Source organism: Manduca sexta, chromosome 24 (assembly GCF_014839805.1).
Source record: "Manduca sexta isolate Smith_Timp_Sample1 chromosome 24, JHU_Msex_v1.0, whole genome shotgun sequence".
Taxonomy (NCBI): Eukaryota; Metazoa; Arthropoda; class Insecta; order Lepidoptera; family Sphingidae; genus Manduca; species Manduca sexta.
The window spans coordinates 6,011,457-6,032,992 of record NC_051138.1 but is presented as its reverse complement, the minus strand read 5'-3'; the positions used below and the strand labels follow the sequence as shown (position 1 = coordinate 6,032,992).

General features: G+C 33.7%; 2 protein-coding genes across 2 annotated transcripts; one reads left to right on the top strand and one right to left on the bottom strand.

The window, feature by feature from the left end:
* Positions 1–4,366: 4,366 nt before the first annotated feature.
* On the top strand, positions 4,367–11,408 carry LOC115440456 (protein sly1 homolog). Its single transcript, XM_030164772.2, has 11 exons — positions 4,367–4,551; positions 4,624–4,783; positions 5,111–5,412; positions 6,083–6,172; positions 6,481–6,739; positions 7,454–7,612; positions 7,880–8,055; positions 8,393–8,663; positions 8,886–9,015; positions 9,970–10,191; positions 11,184–11,408. Exons 1-11 carry the CDS (start codon positions 4,500–4,502, stop codon positions 11,292–11,294), a joined length of 1,932 nt encoding a protein of 643 aa, XP_030020632.2. The 5' UTR covers positions 4,367–4,499; the 3' UTR covers positions 11,295–11,408.
* On the bottom strand, positions 11,348–20,002 carry LOC115440457 (calcium/calmodulin-dependent protein kinase type 1). The gene is made up of 2 exons (XM_030164773.2): positions 18,961–20,002; positions 11,348–17,762 (listed from the first exon to the last, which is right to left on the bottom strand). The coding sequence occupies exons 1-2, from the start codon at positions 19,830–19,832 to the stop codon at positions 17,552–17,554; spliced, it is 1,083 nt and encodes a 360-aa protein (XP_030020633.1). The 5' UTR covers positions 19,833–20,002; the 3' UTR covers positions 11,348–17,551.
* Positions 20,003–21,536: the final 1,534 nt, after the last annotated feature.

Below are 21,536 nucleotides of genomic sequence, written 5' to 3'. Positions count from 1 at the left end.
ATTAAAACTAGTTTGCGTGTTTCCTGTATTCCAATTTTCAGTGAAATCACCTGTGGTTGATGCACACAGTTGATTACGAAAAACACTAATAGTTCTAGACCTACACTTGTTCCACAATCGTTTGTGATTACTTCCTCGGCACTATCCTCTACTTTGTAGAATAGTGATTAATTTTCTATTTTAATGTAAAATACAAACAGTTTAATCCTCTTTAATAATTCCTAGAATGCTTCTGTAAAGTGTTAAGTTAGTACCTAATCGGTTGATAAGAATTAAGAGTTCGATCGCCGCAACGGGATAAATATTGACGTGATCCACAATGTTTGATCGTAGGTATATTTGTGATGGTAATTCGAAAGATCTACGTAGTTCTTAACATCAGGAAATTAAAATTTGCCCGAAACGCCTACATAGCTCATCATTCCACTTGTAGGTTTCTATTCTATGTCTATTCTTACATCTTTCTTATACTTTCTTATTTATGAATATTGTTATAATATCCCCACATACGATACAAAATATTTCAGTAGAACTCCAAAGATAAAGTATATTGAGACATACTTATTACTTAATCAACAAATTATATTTAAAAAAAAAGATCGCTTTCCACGTTAGAACAGTCCAGAAAAAATCAAAGCAAGGAAGATGTAGGTATCCAATCGAAGCTGCCACGCCTATATCGCCTGTAAAATTATACCGTGAAAAATTAGCAATGTCAGACACATAACATGAATGATATATGATTAAAAATCATGATTAATTGAAGACCAAATAGGTAATAATCAAGAAACTCAAAAACGAGTAACAACGCATTAACTCAGTAAGAGAGTGTTCCATTTTTTGGGTTGATCTCCATGCTATTATAGCCTTATTAGATATATAAATATAAAAACTCGGTAAACCTTAAATTAAATAATGTGTAAGGAAATATTTTATCACATTTTTATATGTACATTAGTGCTAGTCCAATGATAATAACGAAAAAAACGTTTTTCGATTAAATAAACAGAACCCTTGAACGCATGATACCCTACATAACCGATAATTTTACAGTTATATTTTAACAGTCTCTATTATAGAGTTTTAAAATAATCATTCTGCTTCCACTGGAAACAGACACAATGGTAGTGCTAGATAAATACTACATAAACAAAAAATCTTATTCCTGACTAAGTAACCTAAGATCTAATTGGTGCCTTTAAAAATAACTACATTTTGCACAAAGTTCCTTATTCCTTACATAACATAAGTAATCACTCAGACAGGAATTTCGAAAATTCAACCTTAAGAGGGTTTAATCTTTTCGGCACTATAGTCAGTTGTAAATAAAATTATTAAAATAGAAATGGGAAGTGATTGTCTAGGTGTAAAAGGTTCACAGAAATACAAAGATTTGGTGTATGCTGCGACTGTTTAGCGCCAATCGAAATGCTTAACATCAGGCGAGGTACTAGCTTGTCTCATATAAGAAATATTGCATATCGTAAAAAAAAATGTACAGATCGTAGAAAGTAGTAGAAACTTGTTATAATACAACTGCTCCACAAATTTTGAAACCTAAACGTAAGCTCTCTTCATAATATTTTTATAATTATTAAAATAACGAGACGAGTATGTCTTCCGCTTATCGTGAACGCCATACCTGAAAACAGGCAGTAATTTTATTTTCAAGTATCGCACTTAATTACACAAAGCACGTGAATTCAACTTAAATTTCCTTTACCTAAATCACAATAATTCACTGCAGTATAAGTGTTTAGCAAAAAGAAAACGTATGCGGATAGATGGTGGATGAACTTTTGTCTTCCCAATAGTTTTATCTATAATATAATTCTTAGCATTTGGTTAGCTATCGCCTTAGTGTAAGTGATGATGAAGATTGTTTTTTTTTATTTGTACGTTTCTTTTGATTTTGTACATTACTTATATCAACTCTTTGCATATCTCTGGTGATTATTATACTTACATAATATTGACTTTTACGCAGCGTTTTACATGTGTAGCACCACGCCTGCCCATAAAACAGCAGCAATGACTCCCAAAGCTCCAAATTACAATTTTATTATTCAGTATATTATTACAACATGTTAGGATAATCTACCTATATAATAATGTTTTTTGTTGTTTTTTTTAATATACCGAACTACGAAATAAGCAAGTAGCTCGCCTGATGGTAAACGACACGCCCGCTCACAAATCGTAGAAACACTATCAACAATAATTTAGACAGCGCTACGTGGCATTCCGCTGCGCCAATCACACTGAAATTCAATATTATGTAAGATCTCATAACGCCGAGTAATATCATAAACTATAGTGTTTTTCCAATCAGTACACAGTTGTTTAGCGAAAGAAATAGATGTTTTGTTCAGCAATGATACGTAGACCTACACAGAAAGAGCCGCGCATACTACTTACCACCAATTAATGTCCATCAATTGCAAAGTAAGTAGGTGTTTAAAGCCAGAAAGTAACATTACTTTCTCGGTGCTGCTCATAAATAAATATTATAGCTCATAATTAGATCATGGGTATTTTGTAAAGACGATTTTAGAAGGTCTTGTCTATTTAGTAAAGACAAGGTCCTTAATCTTCATTACTGCACTAGGGCTTATGACTACCGCTCAGCCTTCGTGGGGGCGACTGAGCGGTTATGTTGGGGTCACCGTGCCTTACGACCCGGCATTGCGCCGCCTGGATTTGATGTCGACCTTCAGGCGACCGCCGGGCCGAGTCCCTAACCTATGTACAACGCACGGCATACCAACTAAAACTCCGCGGTGGCCCTCTTCGGCGCATTAGGGACGACTACGAGCTTCCTCTGACGGAAATGTCTAAGTCTGCTTCCACAGCCGCCCCTGCGCGGTGCCGCCTAGTGCGGCCCGTCTCCTGTGGGGGGAGGGGCTCAGGAGCCCCCACGCACCGAAGGACGCCCTCGGCGTCTACGGCAGCATGAGGCCAACTGCACACTGCCGTCCATCCCGGGGGTCAACCGAAAGATGTGCAAAAATGCACCAAAATGCACTAGGGCGGACAGCCCCCTGCTGCCCGCCGACGACCCCCATCGTGGCCCCTATTAGTCGCCTTTTACGACAGGCAGGGGATACCGTGGTGAAATTCTCCAAACGCCCCCAATCCACAGGGCGGACTGCACTAGGGCTAGCCTAGAAAGAGTTTTTTTTTAATTTATTTTGTGGGGAACCAGCTAAAATAAAGGACCATGCTGCATATTCATAAGTTATTTACTTTTTGGGTAGATTATCTATAAGTACTTATAATAAATCTGTAGAGAGGTCAATTCTGTACATGAAATATATTTCCAAAATAACTATCACGGGGTGATTAGGGATCGATACTGAAGCCAAAAATGCAATTAGTAAAATTTTTGTCTGTCTGTCTGTCTGTCTGTATAACCGTTATAGAAACAAAAACTACTCGACGGATTTTAACGAAACTTGGTACAATTATTTTTCATACTCCTGAGCTGGTTACTGTATACTTTTCATCACGCTACAATTAATAGGAGCAGAGCAGTGAAGGGAAATGTTGGGAAAACGGGAGAAGTTACTCCATTTTTTAAGCTTCCATCGCGTGTGCAATCTTAATGGTTAAAGCTACACAGAAATCAAATATGACGGAAATGTTCTCCTTAAAATTATATAAAAAATATCCCACGACAGCATATGTCTATCTTTTATGGTTGACTCACAATAACACGTGTAACTCCCGATAGCTTAGCAGTTCGAAGCTTTCTCATTATATTTGTCTACTCTTACGTTTATAACACTCTCAGTCATCCCTAATTAAAAAAGTTAACATTATTAAATATTCCATAAAAAAGAATCATAGAAATCGGTAGGTATAGAAACACCAAAGTTATACATGAAATACGCTAATAATAAGCCATCACGCGTGAATACTGAATCATGCTATATGCTTCCTTCGATTTCACCAGGATCCCATCAGACAATGACCGGACAATCGGACCACCTGCATACCACCATACATTAAAAAAACATCCCGACAAATTGAGCACCTCTTCCATTTTTGAAGTCCGAAATCCACGCGGGCGAAGCTGCGGGCGGAAGCTAGTATCCAATAAATTGCTTCAGTAGATAAACTATAAACTCGAAAAAACCGTCGACGGCAACAAGAAACTATAATTCGAAAACCGTATGTACTTCGCAGAAAAATAAGTGAAATATTTGCGTGTAATAAATAATCACAAAACATTTACAAATTAGTACAAATTATTGTTACATCAAATGTTCTTAAATAAATATTGTAAAGGTAAAATATTAAAAATTTTTTGATTTCAATAACATACTTTAGAGTTTAGAAATTAAGTATCGGAATGTATCGATTACGTGTCATTCTATAAGCGAAATGTCAGTTTGACAGATATGTGTAGATGTTGATAAAAATGTTGGTTCCCAGATTTTAAAAGAAAAGATTTGTGTATTGTAATAATTAAATCAATTGATATAATTTACTAATGAATGAGAAGCTATTCGCGATCTAAAATGACGACCTTACGAGAACGACAGTTAAGTAAGTACTGAGATTTTTAAGTTATCTTAAGAATGATCATAATTATTGTTAATTAAATGTGTAACATTACAGATGCTCTAAAGCAAATGCTCAATTTAAACCAGCCGCTAACTAAAAACACGGCAAACGAGCCAGTTTGGAAAGTACTGATATACGACAGAGTTGGCCAAGATATTATTTCTCCACTAGTATCAATAAAAGAGCTTCGAGAGTTAGGCGTGACTCTACATGTGTAAGTATCGTCACATAAACACGACAGACTACTTTATACTGTGAATAATTACATATCTTAAATATAAAAAATAATACATTCTGCTGTACACATAGAAATTAAATCCCACAAGACTAAACCTTACGAGGTGTCACAAATTAAAAGAAAGAGGTTGTTTCATGGAACATATACAATAAAAGCTATAGTAGAATATCAAACAAAATAATTATAATTTGACTGTTTCATATATTTGTTCTGTAATAATGTTATTACAAAACAATCTTGCTTATCATACAAAAAGAAATCTACACTTTTTATAATAACCAAAATTTATAATTAATATTTCAGACAACTGCATTCAGACCGCGATCCAATACCTGAAGTGCCAGCGGTATACTTCTGTGCGCCTACTGAGGAAAATCTTGGCCGTATATGTCAAGATCTTGACAATGGAGTGTATGATCAATACCACCTCAACTTTGTATCACCTATCACAAGACAGAAACTTGAAGATTTGGCTGCATCAGCCATACAGTCCAACTCAGCTGTCAACATTCACAAAGTTTTTGATCAATACTTGAACTTCATTTGCTTGGAAGATGACCTTTTTATTATGAAACACCAGCAGTCTGATTCATTGTCTTATTATGGTATGTATAAGTTAATTATAATTATGGTTAATGAGCTGTATTTAAATAATATAGATATTTCTCTGGAGCCTCTTCATCCACTATACACAATAATTGCATAACTTAGAGAATAACAGAATGACATGGACATTTCAAACAAATAATAATCCTTTTGAAACTGCATAAAATGTAATAATTTAATTTTTTCGGCTGAACTGATATCCTTTGCGTCTCTAGTTTTATCCTCGGGATCAAATTTAATTCTTAGAATGTCATCATAATATCTATGGTAACAAATCTGTTCCCATGGTAATGCTGGGTTGAAGCCACACTCTAAACTATATTTTATTTTAAAATTGTGCAAATAAAAAATGTGATTTGTGAAAAAATGTCTTTTGTACATTAATTTTTTTGAAACAATGTGAGCAGAGGTAAAGACGAGTATATGGTTCAATTTATCAACACCATATCAAAGTGACCCAGTATAGGTTTTTTTAGTGGAATTTATTATACCTGGAATTTTTATTCCTTTTTATGATCTGATTACAGTAAAGTTTTTGGTAAATACTTATTGTGATTGAAGAAGTATATCATGACTTTATTTTCATATATTTATTGGTTATTATTATTACATATAGATTATTGATAAATAAGATTTATTTATTACTCACATAAACCATTTCTATTTCAGCTATCAACAAAGGTGACACAAAAGACACAGAAATGGAAGCCATCATGGACAATATTGTTGAGAGCTTATTTTCAGTATTTGTTACATTAGGTATTTATTAAATTCCATTCCTTTCCAATCTTAGATATTATTTTGATTGGTAATTTTTTTACATAACATATTTTGACATACAAATAAATAGATTATAAGCCTTAAAATTATATAGACCACTTAGTTACGAAAAAAAGTTTGTAGCTTGTGGATTTCTAGATAATTGGGCAGTAAGCATAATCTCATATATAATATTTTGTCCTGCACTGATGTCAGTTGCAACCCTTTAAAAAAATATAACATTCATCATTATAGTAACATATATTGTTGTAGATAAATACATGACATCTTTTTTTTATTTTATTCAGGTAATGTCCCAATAATAAGAAGCAGTAAAGGCAATGCTGCAGAGATGGTAGCGAAAAAGTTGGATAAAAAATTACGTGAAAACCTTTGGGATGCCAGGAACAACCTTTTCCATGGCAACACTGGACAAACTGCATCTTTTAGTTTCACAAGACCTATGCTCATATTATTGGACAGGAACATTGATATGGCCACACCATTGCATCACACTTGGACATATCAAGCTTTGGCGCATGACGTACTGGATCTTTCGTTAAATAGGTATTTACTATTATAAAAACTGTGTTTATCCTTCCTGATCATGAAACTATTCATATGATATATACCACAGTACGAAATTTGTAAGATCTCTTAGTACTTGTTTGTGATACTACACTTGGTTTATACAGTAACAGATATACATCACATACTTGTATCTTAATAGTAGAAATATGTCTGTGACTGGATTCATAAATACATTCAGAAATTATTATTTTATGTTTCTAATTTATGATTCACTAGGTGTTGCCCACGGTTTGCCTGCTACAAAAGTCCCTAAAATTTGTACGACGCCAACTCCATTTAAGAAATCTATTATTTCCGAGGGGGGTAAATTATCAGGATAAAAAGTAGCCTATAAGTTAATCCACGACATGGTATACCCGTTTGCCAAATTGCATCAAAATCTGTTCAGTTGTTTCTGAGTTCTTGGTGAGAGAGAAAAAAGGCCATTGACATTTTTATAAGCTAGTACAGGTCTACTTGGCCCTTTGAATATATAAGGGCAAACTTATGTATTTTATATGCACTGTTATTTTACCAGGTTGCAAATTAATATTTTGGTTCTTGGTTCAATCAATTAACACTACTTAAAACACTAACAATTAATAAAACAAATAATATGACCTCTTTAATGGCTTCATTCCATTTTCACACCTAATGCTAGGCTTTATCATGAGTAATTAATAATTAATGCGTTAATATTTAATTCTGCAGAGCAGTAGTGCCGGAAAATACCGGTGTTGTAGTACCAGGTCAAAAAACTAAAACAAGGATATGTGATTTAGATTCTAAAGACCCTCTTTGGTTGGAACACAAAGGCAGTCCGTTTCCGACCGTCGCCGAAGCTATTCAAGAGGACCTTGATAAATATAGGTGAGTCAAAAATAAAAAAAGAATGATAAAATTATAGTTTGAATAATTTAAATAAAGATTTTTTAATAAAATTTGTAAATATTATAAAAGAGATATTAATCAATATGAATCTTCAAAGAAGGCACAAATATATTTTTTGAGTAATTAAAGAGTAGAAATTACTATAAAAATGTCATTTATATAATATTATTTTAAAACAATGCAAATTGACTCATAGTTTAAACGACTTTTATCCAATAACTGGTAAATTAAACATATAAACTGCAGGAGTTCAGAAGCTGAAGTGAAGAAGTTAAAGAGCTCTATGGGTCTGGACGCAGACAGTGATTTGGCTCTGAGCATGGTGAGCGACAACACGCAGCGACTGACCAACGCGGTCAATTCCTTGCCACAACTCATGGAGAAGAAACGGCTTATAGATATGCATACCACTATCGCCACCGGTAAGGATAAATTAATTGAAAAATTGATTAAAAAAAAATAAGACGAAGTGCTATTATGATGTCAGAATGTTCAAAATTTAATTATGATATATTCGTCTTTGTACATAGACAACATAACAAATGCACTATAAATTAATTATAGGATTACTTTTTTTTATATGAAAATCTAATATTTATTTGAACATACCATTCTTGTCGCTTATTAATTCCCAACGTCGATAAAAGAACCACGATGTTGTTAATATCAAGTGTGTTTAGATCACTCTAGTCCAATCATCTTCAAGTCCCTGTCCAAAACTATGCCTATACAGCATTTTAAAAAAAATCGCAATTTCAGCAATCTTAAACGCCATCAAATCCAGGCGTTTGGATTCGTTCTTCGAGTTAGAAGAGAAGATAATGAGCAAGAGCAGCAGTGTAGAGAGCAAAGCTGTTATGGATCTCATTACCGACCCCACTGCGGGCACGCCGGAGGACAAAATGCGCCTGTTCATTATATATTATCTGTGCACCGGTCAAATACCCGAGGAGGAATATAAGAAGTTCGAAGCGGCACTGTCCACAGCAGAATGTGATATAAAAGCTATGTCTTACATGAAGCGGTGGAAGTGAGTCATATATTTTGTTAGCTCATACACACAACTAGGGCATATGACATTTTTTTTATCAAAAACAATTATTTATGTAGTCAAAGTGCAGAAAGAATTATTAAAATTCATTTGATATTGTCCTTTACCAATGGTAATTAATTAAGTAAAATATTTAACAGTATTTAAGTGCTCCAAAAATTTTATGAAGTAAGTAATTTACATCATGTATTTTTGTTCCAGAGGTTTCACTAAAATGTCTAATCAATACGAGGGCGGAGGCACAAAGACTGTGTCGATGTTTTCTAAACTCGTTTCTCAGGGATCGTCATTTGTCATGGAAGGTGTTAAAAATTTAGTTGTAAAGAAACATGTAAGTAGTGATTATTAGTTATGGATATTGGATAATGTTCTCCTGAATAATATTCCTTTTTTTTTTATAAACCTATCTCGGTAATCTTACTTTTATTACTAACTTATAATCGTTATACAGCCCCGGATAGATCGATAGGTGGGGGTAAGCCAGGGCCTGTTCCCCGGGCGGCGAATTCACACTTGGCAGACGCATACACAACTCATCATTAACGCAACTTTGACTACTGAGACGTTCAGTACATTAAACACATTAATAATTTCCCGCGGGGCGCAAAATGATTATGATGCAAGGTAAAAATATAGGTGGTCGGGGGCGGCACTATCCAGATCCTGCCCCCCCCCCTCCAAAAGATTCAAGATCCGGGACTGTCATTTAAGTACCAGCCTGTCACTGCTCCTGTCGCACGCACTGGGCCAGAGGACTCAATTTTTTATGTTACATCTGGGCCCTGAATTACCTATAAAGCTGGCACGTTTACAGTACTCACACCAATACAATTTAGCAGAATATGTTAAAAAAAAACGCTTCATATTATTGTAATGGAGGAGATATACGATTAAAAAAGCTGCATATTATTATATAATAATGGAGGGGATAATCAACTGGAACAGATACATAAATATCAAAAAAAACATCACGCTATATTTTCCTTTATCGATGCTTGAGCAATGCATCGTCATAGCCACTGACACAAGCGCATCTATCGAATGTGTTGTATAATTCGGGTTTATATGATCGAGCTATACATCAGTGTACACTCACCCCATATGTACACAAATTTAATATTTTTTTTCTTTCTGGGAAATAAATCCCTTTCATATTATTCTAGTGAAGAAAAAATAATTTTGCTATGGACACAAAAGTGTACAGGCGATTAGAATCTTTGAATCTGTTGAGCTATTTAGGAAGATGACTGTACGTAGAATTAGATGCAAGTAATGATGTGTGCAGAAGCTGCCGGTGAGCCGCGCGGTGGAGGGCGCGCTGGCGGGCGGGTGGGGCGGCGGCGGCGAGGCGGGCGCGGAGCTCACGTGGCTCGACCCGCGCGCCGCGCGCACGGACAGCGCGGCGCGTGCGCGCGCCACGCGCCACCCGCCGCCCACCGACGCCGTCGTCTTCCTCGTCGGCGGCGGCAACTACATCGAGTACCACAACCTCATCGACTTCGCAAAGGTACGCCACTACTACCAGTATCGAATTACAAATAACTAGGCACTGTTCAGACCATCATTTTTGATTTACTTACTTTTTTTGCTACTACTAAGTAGTAACAAAAAAATATATTGGATGTCATCGACCTAAATGGCTTGTACAAGGTAAATTTAGAACTAGCTGAACCTTTCGAAATATGTGATTAAAATGCCCGATTCAAGTCGAAATGGTATTTAATACTAGGTGGACTTAGTAAGGTACTAATCGATACGCGTGCTTAGTACCTTTACTTCTTACTTGAACTATTACTCTTCACTACTCAACAAAGTTAAGTACCAGCTAGTTCACATAATCTCCATAGTCCAGAGGATTAGGTATTTTAAATCTTTAGTAACAGGATTCTAGTACCATCGACATTACTGAAATTTCGCGTGTCTAAACCGAATGCATACATAATTTGAGCCGAAGGAAGCGTGAGGGAAGCCATGGATCACTTAATCTTCAAGCTCACTTGAATTATTGACATTATTTGAAGATCAAGGCGGCTATTTCCCAATATATTAGTCAATTATGTAAAAAATATTCCAAATCAGTATTTGAAGGTCACTGTGGTCACCAAAATACAATATAAGTATAAAATATATTTGTCCACAATATTTTCAAGGCTTGAAATTTTAAAAATACTAATATTCACAGCCGCATATACATACCTAAACTGGTGCGATAACGGACGAAGGAAAGTAAATTCATATCGGCAAATATATTTTAACCCTTATTAGGCTTGTTATAGACATTGCAATTTTATTAATATTATTCACACAAAAATACGGTAAAATATTGTCAAATCACACTATTATAATTAAATGCCGGTTATGTAAGAAGTTTACAATGCGTTGCTCATTAGATTATTACACCTGAACGAGTGTAGCGAATTTTGTTTTAATTATAACCATTAACTCTCTAACTGTAGTTAGAGTCTGTTAGTACCTATTACATTATTTTTTTATTTACAGCAACAGGCGACCGGCGGCACGATGAGAAAAATTATCTACGGCGCCACCACTCTGCCGAACGCATCACAGTTTCTGAAACAACTGTCACTCCTCGGAGAAGAAATTCAATAATCATTCCTACTGACGGATGTCTATCGGGTTGTTAAGCCAATGAAACATGTCTCTCAACAAGTTGGCATTTTATTTACAATGACATTGAAAATATAGCTAACATCTAGTAATCTAGTATAGATTTTGATTGTTTTAAACAAGAAGTATAAAATCTAAATCACAAGATTAGTTAATTCAACAATGTTAACCCACAATTTATTACACGAAACTCACTTAGTCGGAAGATAAACAAAACAGTTTCACAACCAAAAATATAAATACAGTACTCGTCCACAGATATTGTAAGGACAAACTTGTTGAATGTCATCCCAGCTCTTATTCTATTGTGCTTAATCAATATAGAAAATAAAATGCATATTTTATTAAAAAGATACGTCAATAGCCCTCGAAAAATAGCAAATATGCGTTTGGACTACGTTACACACTAAAAATACATAAATGTTAAGGAAATAGGTTTATAGATTTCAATGATAAGGAACTTGAATATCTTCCTCAGCACTGCAGAAACCACCACTGTATAATTTGGAAAAGATAGACTCCATATATTTAAGACAATCTAATAAACAAAACATCTTATACATCATATACAATATTTATCACTGATCATGATATGGTTTTGGCACAGTGAAAACTCAATCGTCTAACAATGTATTAGGAAACAAACTTGAAAACAGGCGCGCACTACGATATTATGCATCTTACAATGGCAAGGTCGTAACACTCGTGTTTATCATCAATTATTTGTCTCATGTTTGTGCATAAAAACTCTCATTTAAAATCTTATATCATTCAGATGTTCAATGTATATTTATTATATAAGCATAAATTGTTTTGTAATACGCAGTTAATGCTATAAGCGACAACTTTTAGTGTTTAAATTGTGCGCAGTTCAGTAAAACAGGAACTGGTTGTAGAAAAAATATAATAATGAATGTATAATTCCTAAGTTATTATAATTTAAAAGTAAATTTAAATAAACCGAAAGTAACTACACATGGCACGTTTTATTATTTCAATTACATCGAACAAATTGTGTTTAATTACAATTAAATATACTAATTCAACTCAACGGCCCAATAATTCAGATAATATAATTCTTAGGCCGTTTTCACAGATGTATCACCCTGACATAGATTTCGACAATACTACGACGATTACCGACCGTGTGGTGCCGTTGCGGCGCCTTTATATAAACATCAGAGACAATATACGCGCACTAGACCTGGTACCTGGAAGGGAGGCGGCAGAGGAAAGTAGTGCACTCTCAAAGCAACTGCATTACACTATCCACACTGCAGCGCCCTGATAGCACTAGACAATGCCAACATTATAACGCTGCCGCACCGCCTCCTTGTAGCCTCATTAAAAGCAACAGCGTATTAGGATGCATGTCATTGCACATAATTACAAATATTTTAAATAATTTACGCCATAAACATTAATTGTAAGTTTCGGTATTTATCTTGACAAAACAAAATGGTGATAGTGTACTACAGCCTTGTCATTCAGTAAAATAAATCTCAACATGACCTCATAACCTTTCTTTATGTATAATAATAAACAAACAGATTACAGAAGTTACTCGGCTTATATCTTATATAGTGACAAAAGCCATATTATTGATCTTAAAATTACAACAGCTACAGTAAATTCTACACGGAGCACAGACAGAACTACTAAATTTACACAGATCATTAAGGCAGGCGATTATTCAAAACTTTATTACTTAAAAATATTAAAGATTAAGCAGTGCAATGCTTAACAAGGAAGCCATATTTATTAATAACATAGCTTTATAATATATATATATTTAACGCCCGATTGGGGCATACATTTTTGATGACATGGATTAAGTATACAAAACAAATCATAGATGAATCCCTTACTTAAAAACTTTCTAAGTTGGTGTTTTAACTAAGTCAGGGTGCTCTCACTCTTCAGGCGTTTAACTCAAGAGATAAAATGACAGTCATTAGTTAAAACACTGATTAAAAATGTTTGTAAGTAAAGGAGAATATACCTACATTAAATAAACTACAAAAAATAAAGTTTAAAAACATGAAAGCGCAAAGCGAAAACTAAATTGCGCCTCCTACCGTTCTCAACCATTTCCATAATAAAAACTCTACTTAAATATTTCACTCCAAACCGTACAGACCTATCTATATTCAGGTCAACTTGTATATTAAAAAAAAAAGATTATAGTAAAAAAGAAATAAAGTTCAAAACAAATGCAAATATTAAACGCCAACAATCATTATAGAAATGTTAACAATTTTCCAATATTCCTAACATTTATGAATCATTCAATGTTTGGTCAGATTATAATATATTGTATGTCTGTGGTAAAATTAAGAGATTATAATTCATACAACGCTACAACAATATTTTGGTTTATTAAATAATTTTGTTCACACCATTGCACAAATGACACATGCATCAGTAAATTGATTAAGCATTCAGGCAGTCACAGTTCAAATCACACGATAATACCCTCACCAGCCCGTGCCTAATGAATGTAAGTGTGTATGTTCTGGGGAATTATTACCTTATAAGTTACATTACGATATAAGAAATACTGCGTGTGCACGCATTTTTATACTTAAAGCGACACGTAGTCAAAATTTTGCAGTGGTGTGACCTAATCTTTAAAAAACCATGAACTATATTTCTAATTTAGTTATCAATTTATCACTGCCACGAAAGAAATAGAAAAGTATTAGAACATTTTAAACTATTCATTCAATCGAAATTATGGACGGAAACTTATCCATTTAAATGTATACAAGTTGCCAATTATAATTATTAGTCTTCAACGATACTCGTCGAAAAAATGAACGTGTCAAATTATAATAATCCTATTATTTTGATTTCATAATAAGTGGAATGTTGTTTTTAAATTGATCGAAGGATTTTAAACACGTTGTTAATTTATAAATCTTTCATAATGGAAATAATAGAATTAAAGAAAAAAACAATAGAAATTCATTGTAAATAAAATAATATACCTAAACACTAAGATTTAAAATAATTCAATAAGAACACAACGTATCCATTTTATGGGCTTGGAAAAGAATAAATTCCAAATTTTAAAATTCGAATAGGATATAAAGGCGATAATATATTATTATTTGAATTTGTAATCCTCTGCATCCCCAAGAAGAAGTTAATAACTTATATAAAGTAAGTAAGATAAATTGTATAAAGAGGTCACACCAGGCATTGTGATAACCAATTAATTGCCTGAACAAAATCTAACCAGAAACTTTTCAGTGGGTATCGAAATTAAAAAGATTTTATGCCCTGAACCATCACTTCAAAAGCACGTATATGTGGAATGTAAGAAATAAAGAAATATATTGCGCTCATTTTTTTATGGTAAATATAATACTTATATTAGGAATGTTTAGTAAAAAGACCCTCAATGTGAATCTAACAGATTTTTTTCTGATACAGCCTAGTGAATGCAATTCAATGCAATATTCTGCGAGCTCCTGCCATCGATAACACGCATATTATCAGTAATTCGATTCGCTTCAGTCACACAATGACGAATATCTCATTCCGTTTACAACAAACCGAAAATTTAAATATGGAATTTGGTTAGCATTGTGACCAGTCCTTATGAACTACAACAAATTGATTATGCTGCCCTATATTTGTTTAAGGATTAGACTCACTTTTCACCAGTATCCTTTTGCGCTAAAGTAAACAGTACGATACGTGGAAAGACATGACATCTATTGATTGTTTAATAAACTCCCAGTTACAGTTTCAACAATCGGTGACATAATAATACTCAGATAAAATAATAAGGTGACCTTCGTAACCTGATAAACGGGCCTTCAAACAGCTGACTCAACGCTGAGTGAAAATTAACGAACTGGACATATTATGACACTGAAATTGCAAATAAAAACCTTATCTTAGATAAAAAAATCCGCGAATCCTATTTTACCTTTGAATTACACGAAACTAGTAATAGATATACGCATTCCCTGTTTTCAATTTATAGCACGGATGTGTCTCGCAAATAACCTTTGGCCGAATTCAAATCACCAAATGCATAATATTATGGTCTGTAAACGTATATACATGCAAAGGCTAAAAAGTAAAAACGTGAGGATGAATTTCGTTCGATGGCATTCATTGTATTTGTTTAAACGCAGTATACATACTTAAACAATTTATTTTTAAAGTCAACTGTATTGATATGCTCCCTTACTTAAAAACAAATTTAATCAGTGTATACTTAATCATTGTTTTGTCGCTTTTCTCCTCACGTCTAATAATTGAAGAGTAAAAGAGACAAAGCATTATAAGTCTCAGTTAAACTAAAATAAAAATTACTAAAAAGAAAAAAGAAAATGTTACCTAAGTAGCAATGATAAAAACGAATTACCTATGCCTAAGGTTAACAATTTAAAAAAGTTTATCATGTCGTAACAGTCTCAGTCTTGCATACAATGCAGATCTTAAAAACGCTATTATCAAATCCACACCACATAGAAATTATATATAAATATACGTGCCGAAAAGAAAGAAAGGAATAAGCAGTGAAGATTTCTACCAACTTGGCATACATTGCAAAATAGAGATGTCTTATGCATACAGAGGACTTTTTTTAACTTTTGATTCAATAGTGCAATATAATAGGTATATTAATACCAATTACTACATAATAAGACATTGAACATTATAGTGGATAAATAGGACTTAGCTATAAAATCACGAAACTTACTCTAGGTATAACATAGTGAAGTGTCTATCGCCAGCCTCCATGGACGGCCTTCTGACCCAAATAACAATAATTTATTTGCATGAATGTTATTAGGGGGTACAGAAAGGCAATCACATTCCTATTCGTTGATGTAATCAGACACAGATATAAAAAATAATGACGGAAATGATTTTTTTTATTCTTAGCCGAATTTGGCCACTGTGGCTCATCACAACGAAGATCAGCCATGATCGGAGAAAGATCAGGGGCAGAACCAATGGCTTTACGTGTATTCCGAGGCACGGAAGTATCACACCGCCAACTTCCCGACTCCAAACTGCGACTGAATAATTTTTAAGATGGAAAATCCCACTCAATTATTTTTTGGTCCGACCCGCTATTTGAACCCATGACCCAGCGAGATAGTTGTAGTCGTAGCGTAGACAATTACAACTACGCCACCGAGACAGCCAAAAAGAAAATATGAAATGTACGTAAATACAAAATTGCTATCCTTGTCTTAAATCCATAAAGAATGGCAATAGACCCTTTGATAACATAGAGGAGATATTTTTTCAACAAATTTTCAAACAACTACATTAAAAGGGTTAAATATTTTCGTTATATTTGCAATAAGGGACATAATTATGTGCCCATCACAAGGACTAAAAATTCAGATCTCTGGTTATAATGTTGCGCTTGGGCGAATTAATTTGTAGCAACACCTCAAAGTGACATGTGTATTAAAACACTGTCATAAATATATTCGCCATTTTATCATCACTTTGTATCATTCTAAAGAAGTTTGCAACAGACTTATTACTAATAAGTGATTATAATCACAGTACCTAAGTAATATAATTATTAGTCAGTATCTTCAAAGAGAACTTTTTTAAATAATCTAACTATTTCAATTTGTATACTAGAAAATATTAAAGGTTCAAATATATTTTTTATTTTTGAAGGTACATGTAGAGTTATGGTAAAATGCTATTCAATTATCTTATGTAAATAAGATTGTCATGTTGGTAGGTTAATGACAAATTGTCATTCAGACTATAAGCATGAGATTCTGAATACAGTGCAGGCAAAATGTGATAAATGTATGTTAACACTATAGTAATCCACTATGATGAATATATGAAATTATTCTTGAGGAAAGCATGGTGATAATATGACTAGACATGATGTCTTATAAACATTTTGTTGATTTATAAAATTTTGACATAATTTGCTTATTGCATATTCCTAGAAGCACAGCTCAAGTATAATATATTAGAAGTTTCAAGCATTACATGGTACCTATATTTAGCGATGAAACAAATTGCAGTTGTGATTCTCAGTAACTGTTTTGACAATGAATTCCAATTAAAGTGACACAAGTACCAATTTAACAAGTGTTGCACGAACAGTGCTCAGTACCAATCACATTAAGACTATACGAGCTCAATCCAAGCATATTATATATTATGTTTAAGTACCTTGTTAAGCAAGTGTATCAATGGCAATATGAAGGTGGGCAAGTTGTTGGACACAGCTATTGTTTGGGCTGAGTCTGGTTGGCGCTGCGACTTGAACTGCTGCTGTTTAATATCATCTTCTGCATTTGCCGGATGACAGTGGTGGCATGGTATGCTTGTTTCCAACGGGATTTCGCAAAGTTCTTCTTGAGCTGTTCTGATACAGTACCGTGAATATTCTTGTTACTGGCAGCATTACCAGAGATCCATGGGTGTGCTAAGGCTTGCCTGCAAACAAAATACATTCTATTATATACAAATACAGTTAATATTTAACTACTACCGGCAATATATTGTAAATTTTTGTGTCAAATTCCTATGCAGGAATCCAGTAAGCTCTAAACCAATTTATGGTCAGATAGTACAATAAATATTAGTCTCAATGTGAGATTATTTACTAAAATAGCTATTGGTGTTGCTTAAAGGTGCTCAGAATAAAGGCAATGCTAAATAACCATTTAAGTATCTGAAATTGTTCAATATAATTATTTGAGGTTTTATAGTGCTTAGGGGTAATTTGGAAAGTAATTTCAGCCCCAAATAAATTTATAATGTGGAATACAACATAAATTACAAAAAAAGTTTAAAATAATATACTCAATTGAACTTTTGTTGCCACTCTTGTGCTATTGAACTATCCCCAACAATATGTTGACAAGGCAAGCTTCAATATTACTTTGTAATTCATATATTTGGTCTTCATTACTGTGTAAATTAATTTGAAGCTAGCTACCGAAAAAGGTACTACCTAGTAGTGAAATAAATTTTATTTATAATATTCAGTAGTAGTCTTATTACTCATATACTATATCTGTTATACTTTTACTGTATGTAGTCTTCAGAAATTACCTTAGCAATATAACAAACTCTTTAATTTAGACAACCATATAGATTATAATATAAATAGATTTATGTATCATTTTCAAGCCTGTACACCTGTATATTAATGATGTATAATGAAGAAACATTTTAAAAAACAATTTATATCACTAATTTGCTAATCACCATGTATTTCAATCAGTAATTTACTCAAGCACACATTAATAAAATATTTTTACCCTGTTATTTATTGTTACCAGCTTGACAACAATTTATGAATATTTGATACACATTGTCAGCCTAAAGCTAAAACACAAATACTGTGCAGAGCTATTGCAATAACCTGCACTTTCATGGATCAATATTGTATGATCATTAAAATGAGATGTATTTCTTTACTATCTTCTATTTACAATTTACATAAAATGTATGCTTACACACATTCATAATTATGTATCCAATTCAAGATATTTAACATATATATTACCATGGTATAAATATGTTGTAATATTGCATACATTAACATAAAAAACTGGCAAAATAGTTATTCAAATTATGTAACAAAATAAGAAAAATTGTTTAACAAGTTTTAAAAATTAGAACTCACTTGCAAGTGTATCTCTTCTCTACATCTACACACATCAGATGCCGAATAAAATCCTTTGCTGAATCACTAATGTCATCCCAATACGGAGAATCAAATTCAAAGTCTCCCTTTAAGATTTGGGCAAACAAGTTTGCATCATTCTCATCATAAAATGGTGGGTATCCACACAACAGGATGTATGAAATGACTCCTATACTCCACACATCCACAGCCTTGCCATATGGTTTTTGTGCTAACACTTCAGGTGCCACATAGCCTGGTGTCCCACAAGCTGTGGCCATAATCCCAGAATCTTCAATTTTCGACAGTCCAAAATCACTTATCATAATTTTACTATCCTCATCAGCACTATAGTAGAGAAGGTTTTCAGGTTTCAAATCTCTATGTACCACTCCCTGAGAATGCATGTAATCTACAGCCTCCAACACCTGTCGTATTAAGTTGGAAGCATCTTTTTCAGTGTATGAACCTTTCTCAACAATTCTATCAAATAATTCGCCACCCGTAACCAGTTCCATGACGAGGTACACTTTATTTTTGTCCTCATATGTTTCCAACAGCTGGACGATGTTCGGGTGCGAAAACATTTTCTTCTCGCCACCCTCGCCTTTTGCTTGCTCACTGAATCGTTTCAAAACTCTAATTTCATTTTCTAGAGAGTCTTCTTTGCCTTTTAAGGCTTTCTTGTCGATTATTTTGCATGCGTACAATTGACCATTTTCTTTACTCTCTATCAGACGCACTTCCGAAAAGGCGCCCGTGCCTAACAGATCTTTCACAATATACTTATCCTCAATGGATGGCTGTTTTTCAGATTCCTTGCCATCTTTTTTAGATTTCCTCCCAAAATCCTTTTTACCAAATAGAGGCATTGTCACGCCTCGATTACAAATATTTTTAACTATGCTACTTTTATCATCAATCCAACGTACACAGTAAATTACACACTTTGAGACTACTGGCTAGAGAACAATAATCTCGTTCGGAATGCTCGGCTGGCTTCACAAATGTTGCAAGTTGCGTTGCGCAGGACGCCTGCAAGGTCAAGCATTTGTCAAAAATTAAATACGTTTCGTTTTACAAAATATATTTGTGATTGTATGAGCGTATTTTTTTAAAAATATTAATGTCAGCTATGACTTGTACGGTGTTTTTGTTATATTATACTTATGTATTATGTATAAATATTATGTATTTCCACACACACACACACGCACACACACACATCATATAATTTTTTACAAAGAATATTTGTTTATTACTTATTTTGTGTGTATACCTCATTTAGGATTAAAAAAAATCTCTTACAAGTAACAACATTTTTTTGCACACAATTTACTCGTTAATTATATTTGGGACATGTTTTATAGTTTTTATTTATCGATCTAGTATTAATTTTCTTTCCAATTTTATTTATTTCCGAATAATCAGTGGACGTTTCGTTATATTTTTCCATGGTGGTAGCGATATAAAGTACGTTATACGGCAAGTTGACTTATAGCAACACTAATTACGACCTGAATTTTTAGACAAAGCCATTCCGGATGATTACCTCCGATCTAGCACGTGGATGAAGTCCAATTCTTGGATATTAAACTTTACCGTGGTGGTTATATTCTCTTTGAAATAACTTTACAATATGTGTAGCATCTAAAGTAGACGATATTTTCAATTTTGATCATTTTAATGCAAACTGAAACGAAACGATATGCATTCCGATTCTGAAGTTTGAATGCTCGCGAATATCATTCTCTCAGGCCAATCTGAAACATTTTAAGAATTATTCACATCCGGAAAAAATCGACAAATGACGGATGAGGTAGTACCAAATTGTATGGAAACTGGAGCTTTCCGGATCAAATTAAGCTCTGGTTCTAAATTCAGAAAGTATGAACCCGGCCTTAAATGATTCAAGAGTGCTGCAAGAAAAGGAACATGCATATGAGACAATGGAGTAAAGTTGTCCAAAACTTTTAGAGGCCACAAAAATGATAAAGTTTTCACGCCTGAAGCTTTAAACCTGGCGCTAATTATTCCCAAATATTACATACCTAAATTGAAATCTATAAAAACATAATACGATAATCATACGCGTCTACAACGACAATCATACGCCTAAACTTTAAAAAAAATAATGTGTTTCAGAATTATAGTTTGCAACTCTAACAACAAAACACATTTAAAGAAAGGAAAATACAAGTAAATCTGCCTACTTACTTATAAATGTTTAAATCTGAGGTTTAAATGCTCATTGACAGGCCGATAATTACGTTTTATTATGACCCGCACATCTGATAAAAACTAAGTGAGAAAGGCAATACACGATGCGATGATTCTGTGACCGAACGGACTATCCAACCGAATTCGTGTATAGATAGGGTTCTGCAGGTACTTTAAAGATTAAGCAGTCACCTACCATATATTATAATAATAATTTAATATTCCGCAAATAGGTGCATATTTAATACTAGTCGGTCCACAAGACGGTCCGCATAACCGGTCGAATCTGTTTCTAATACTTAAGTAAAAATCCTAAATTACCTTCCACCTTGATTAATTTAACAATTTTCATTTTT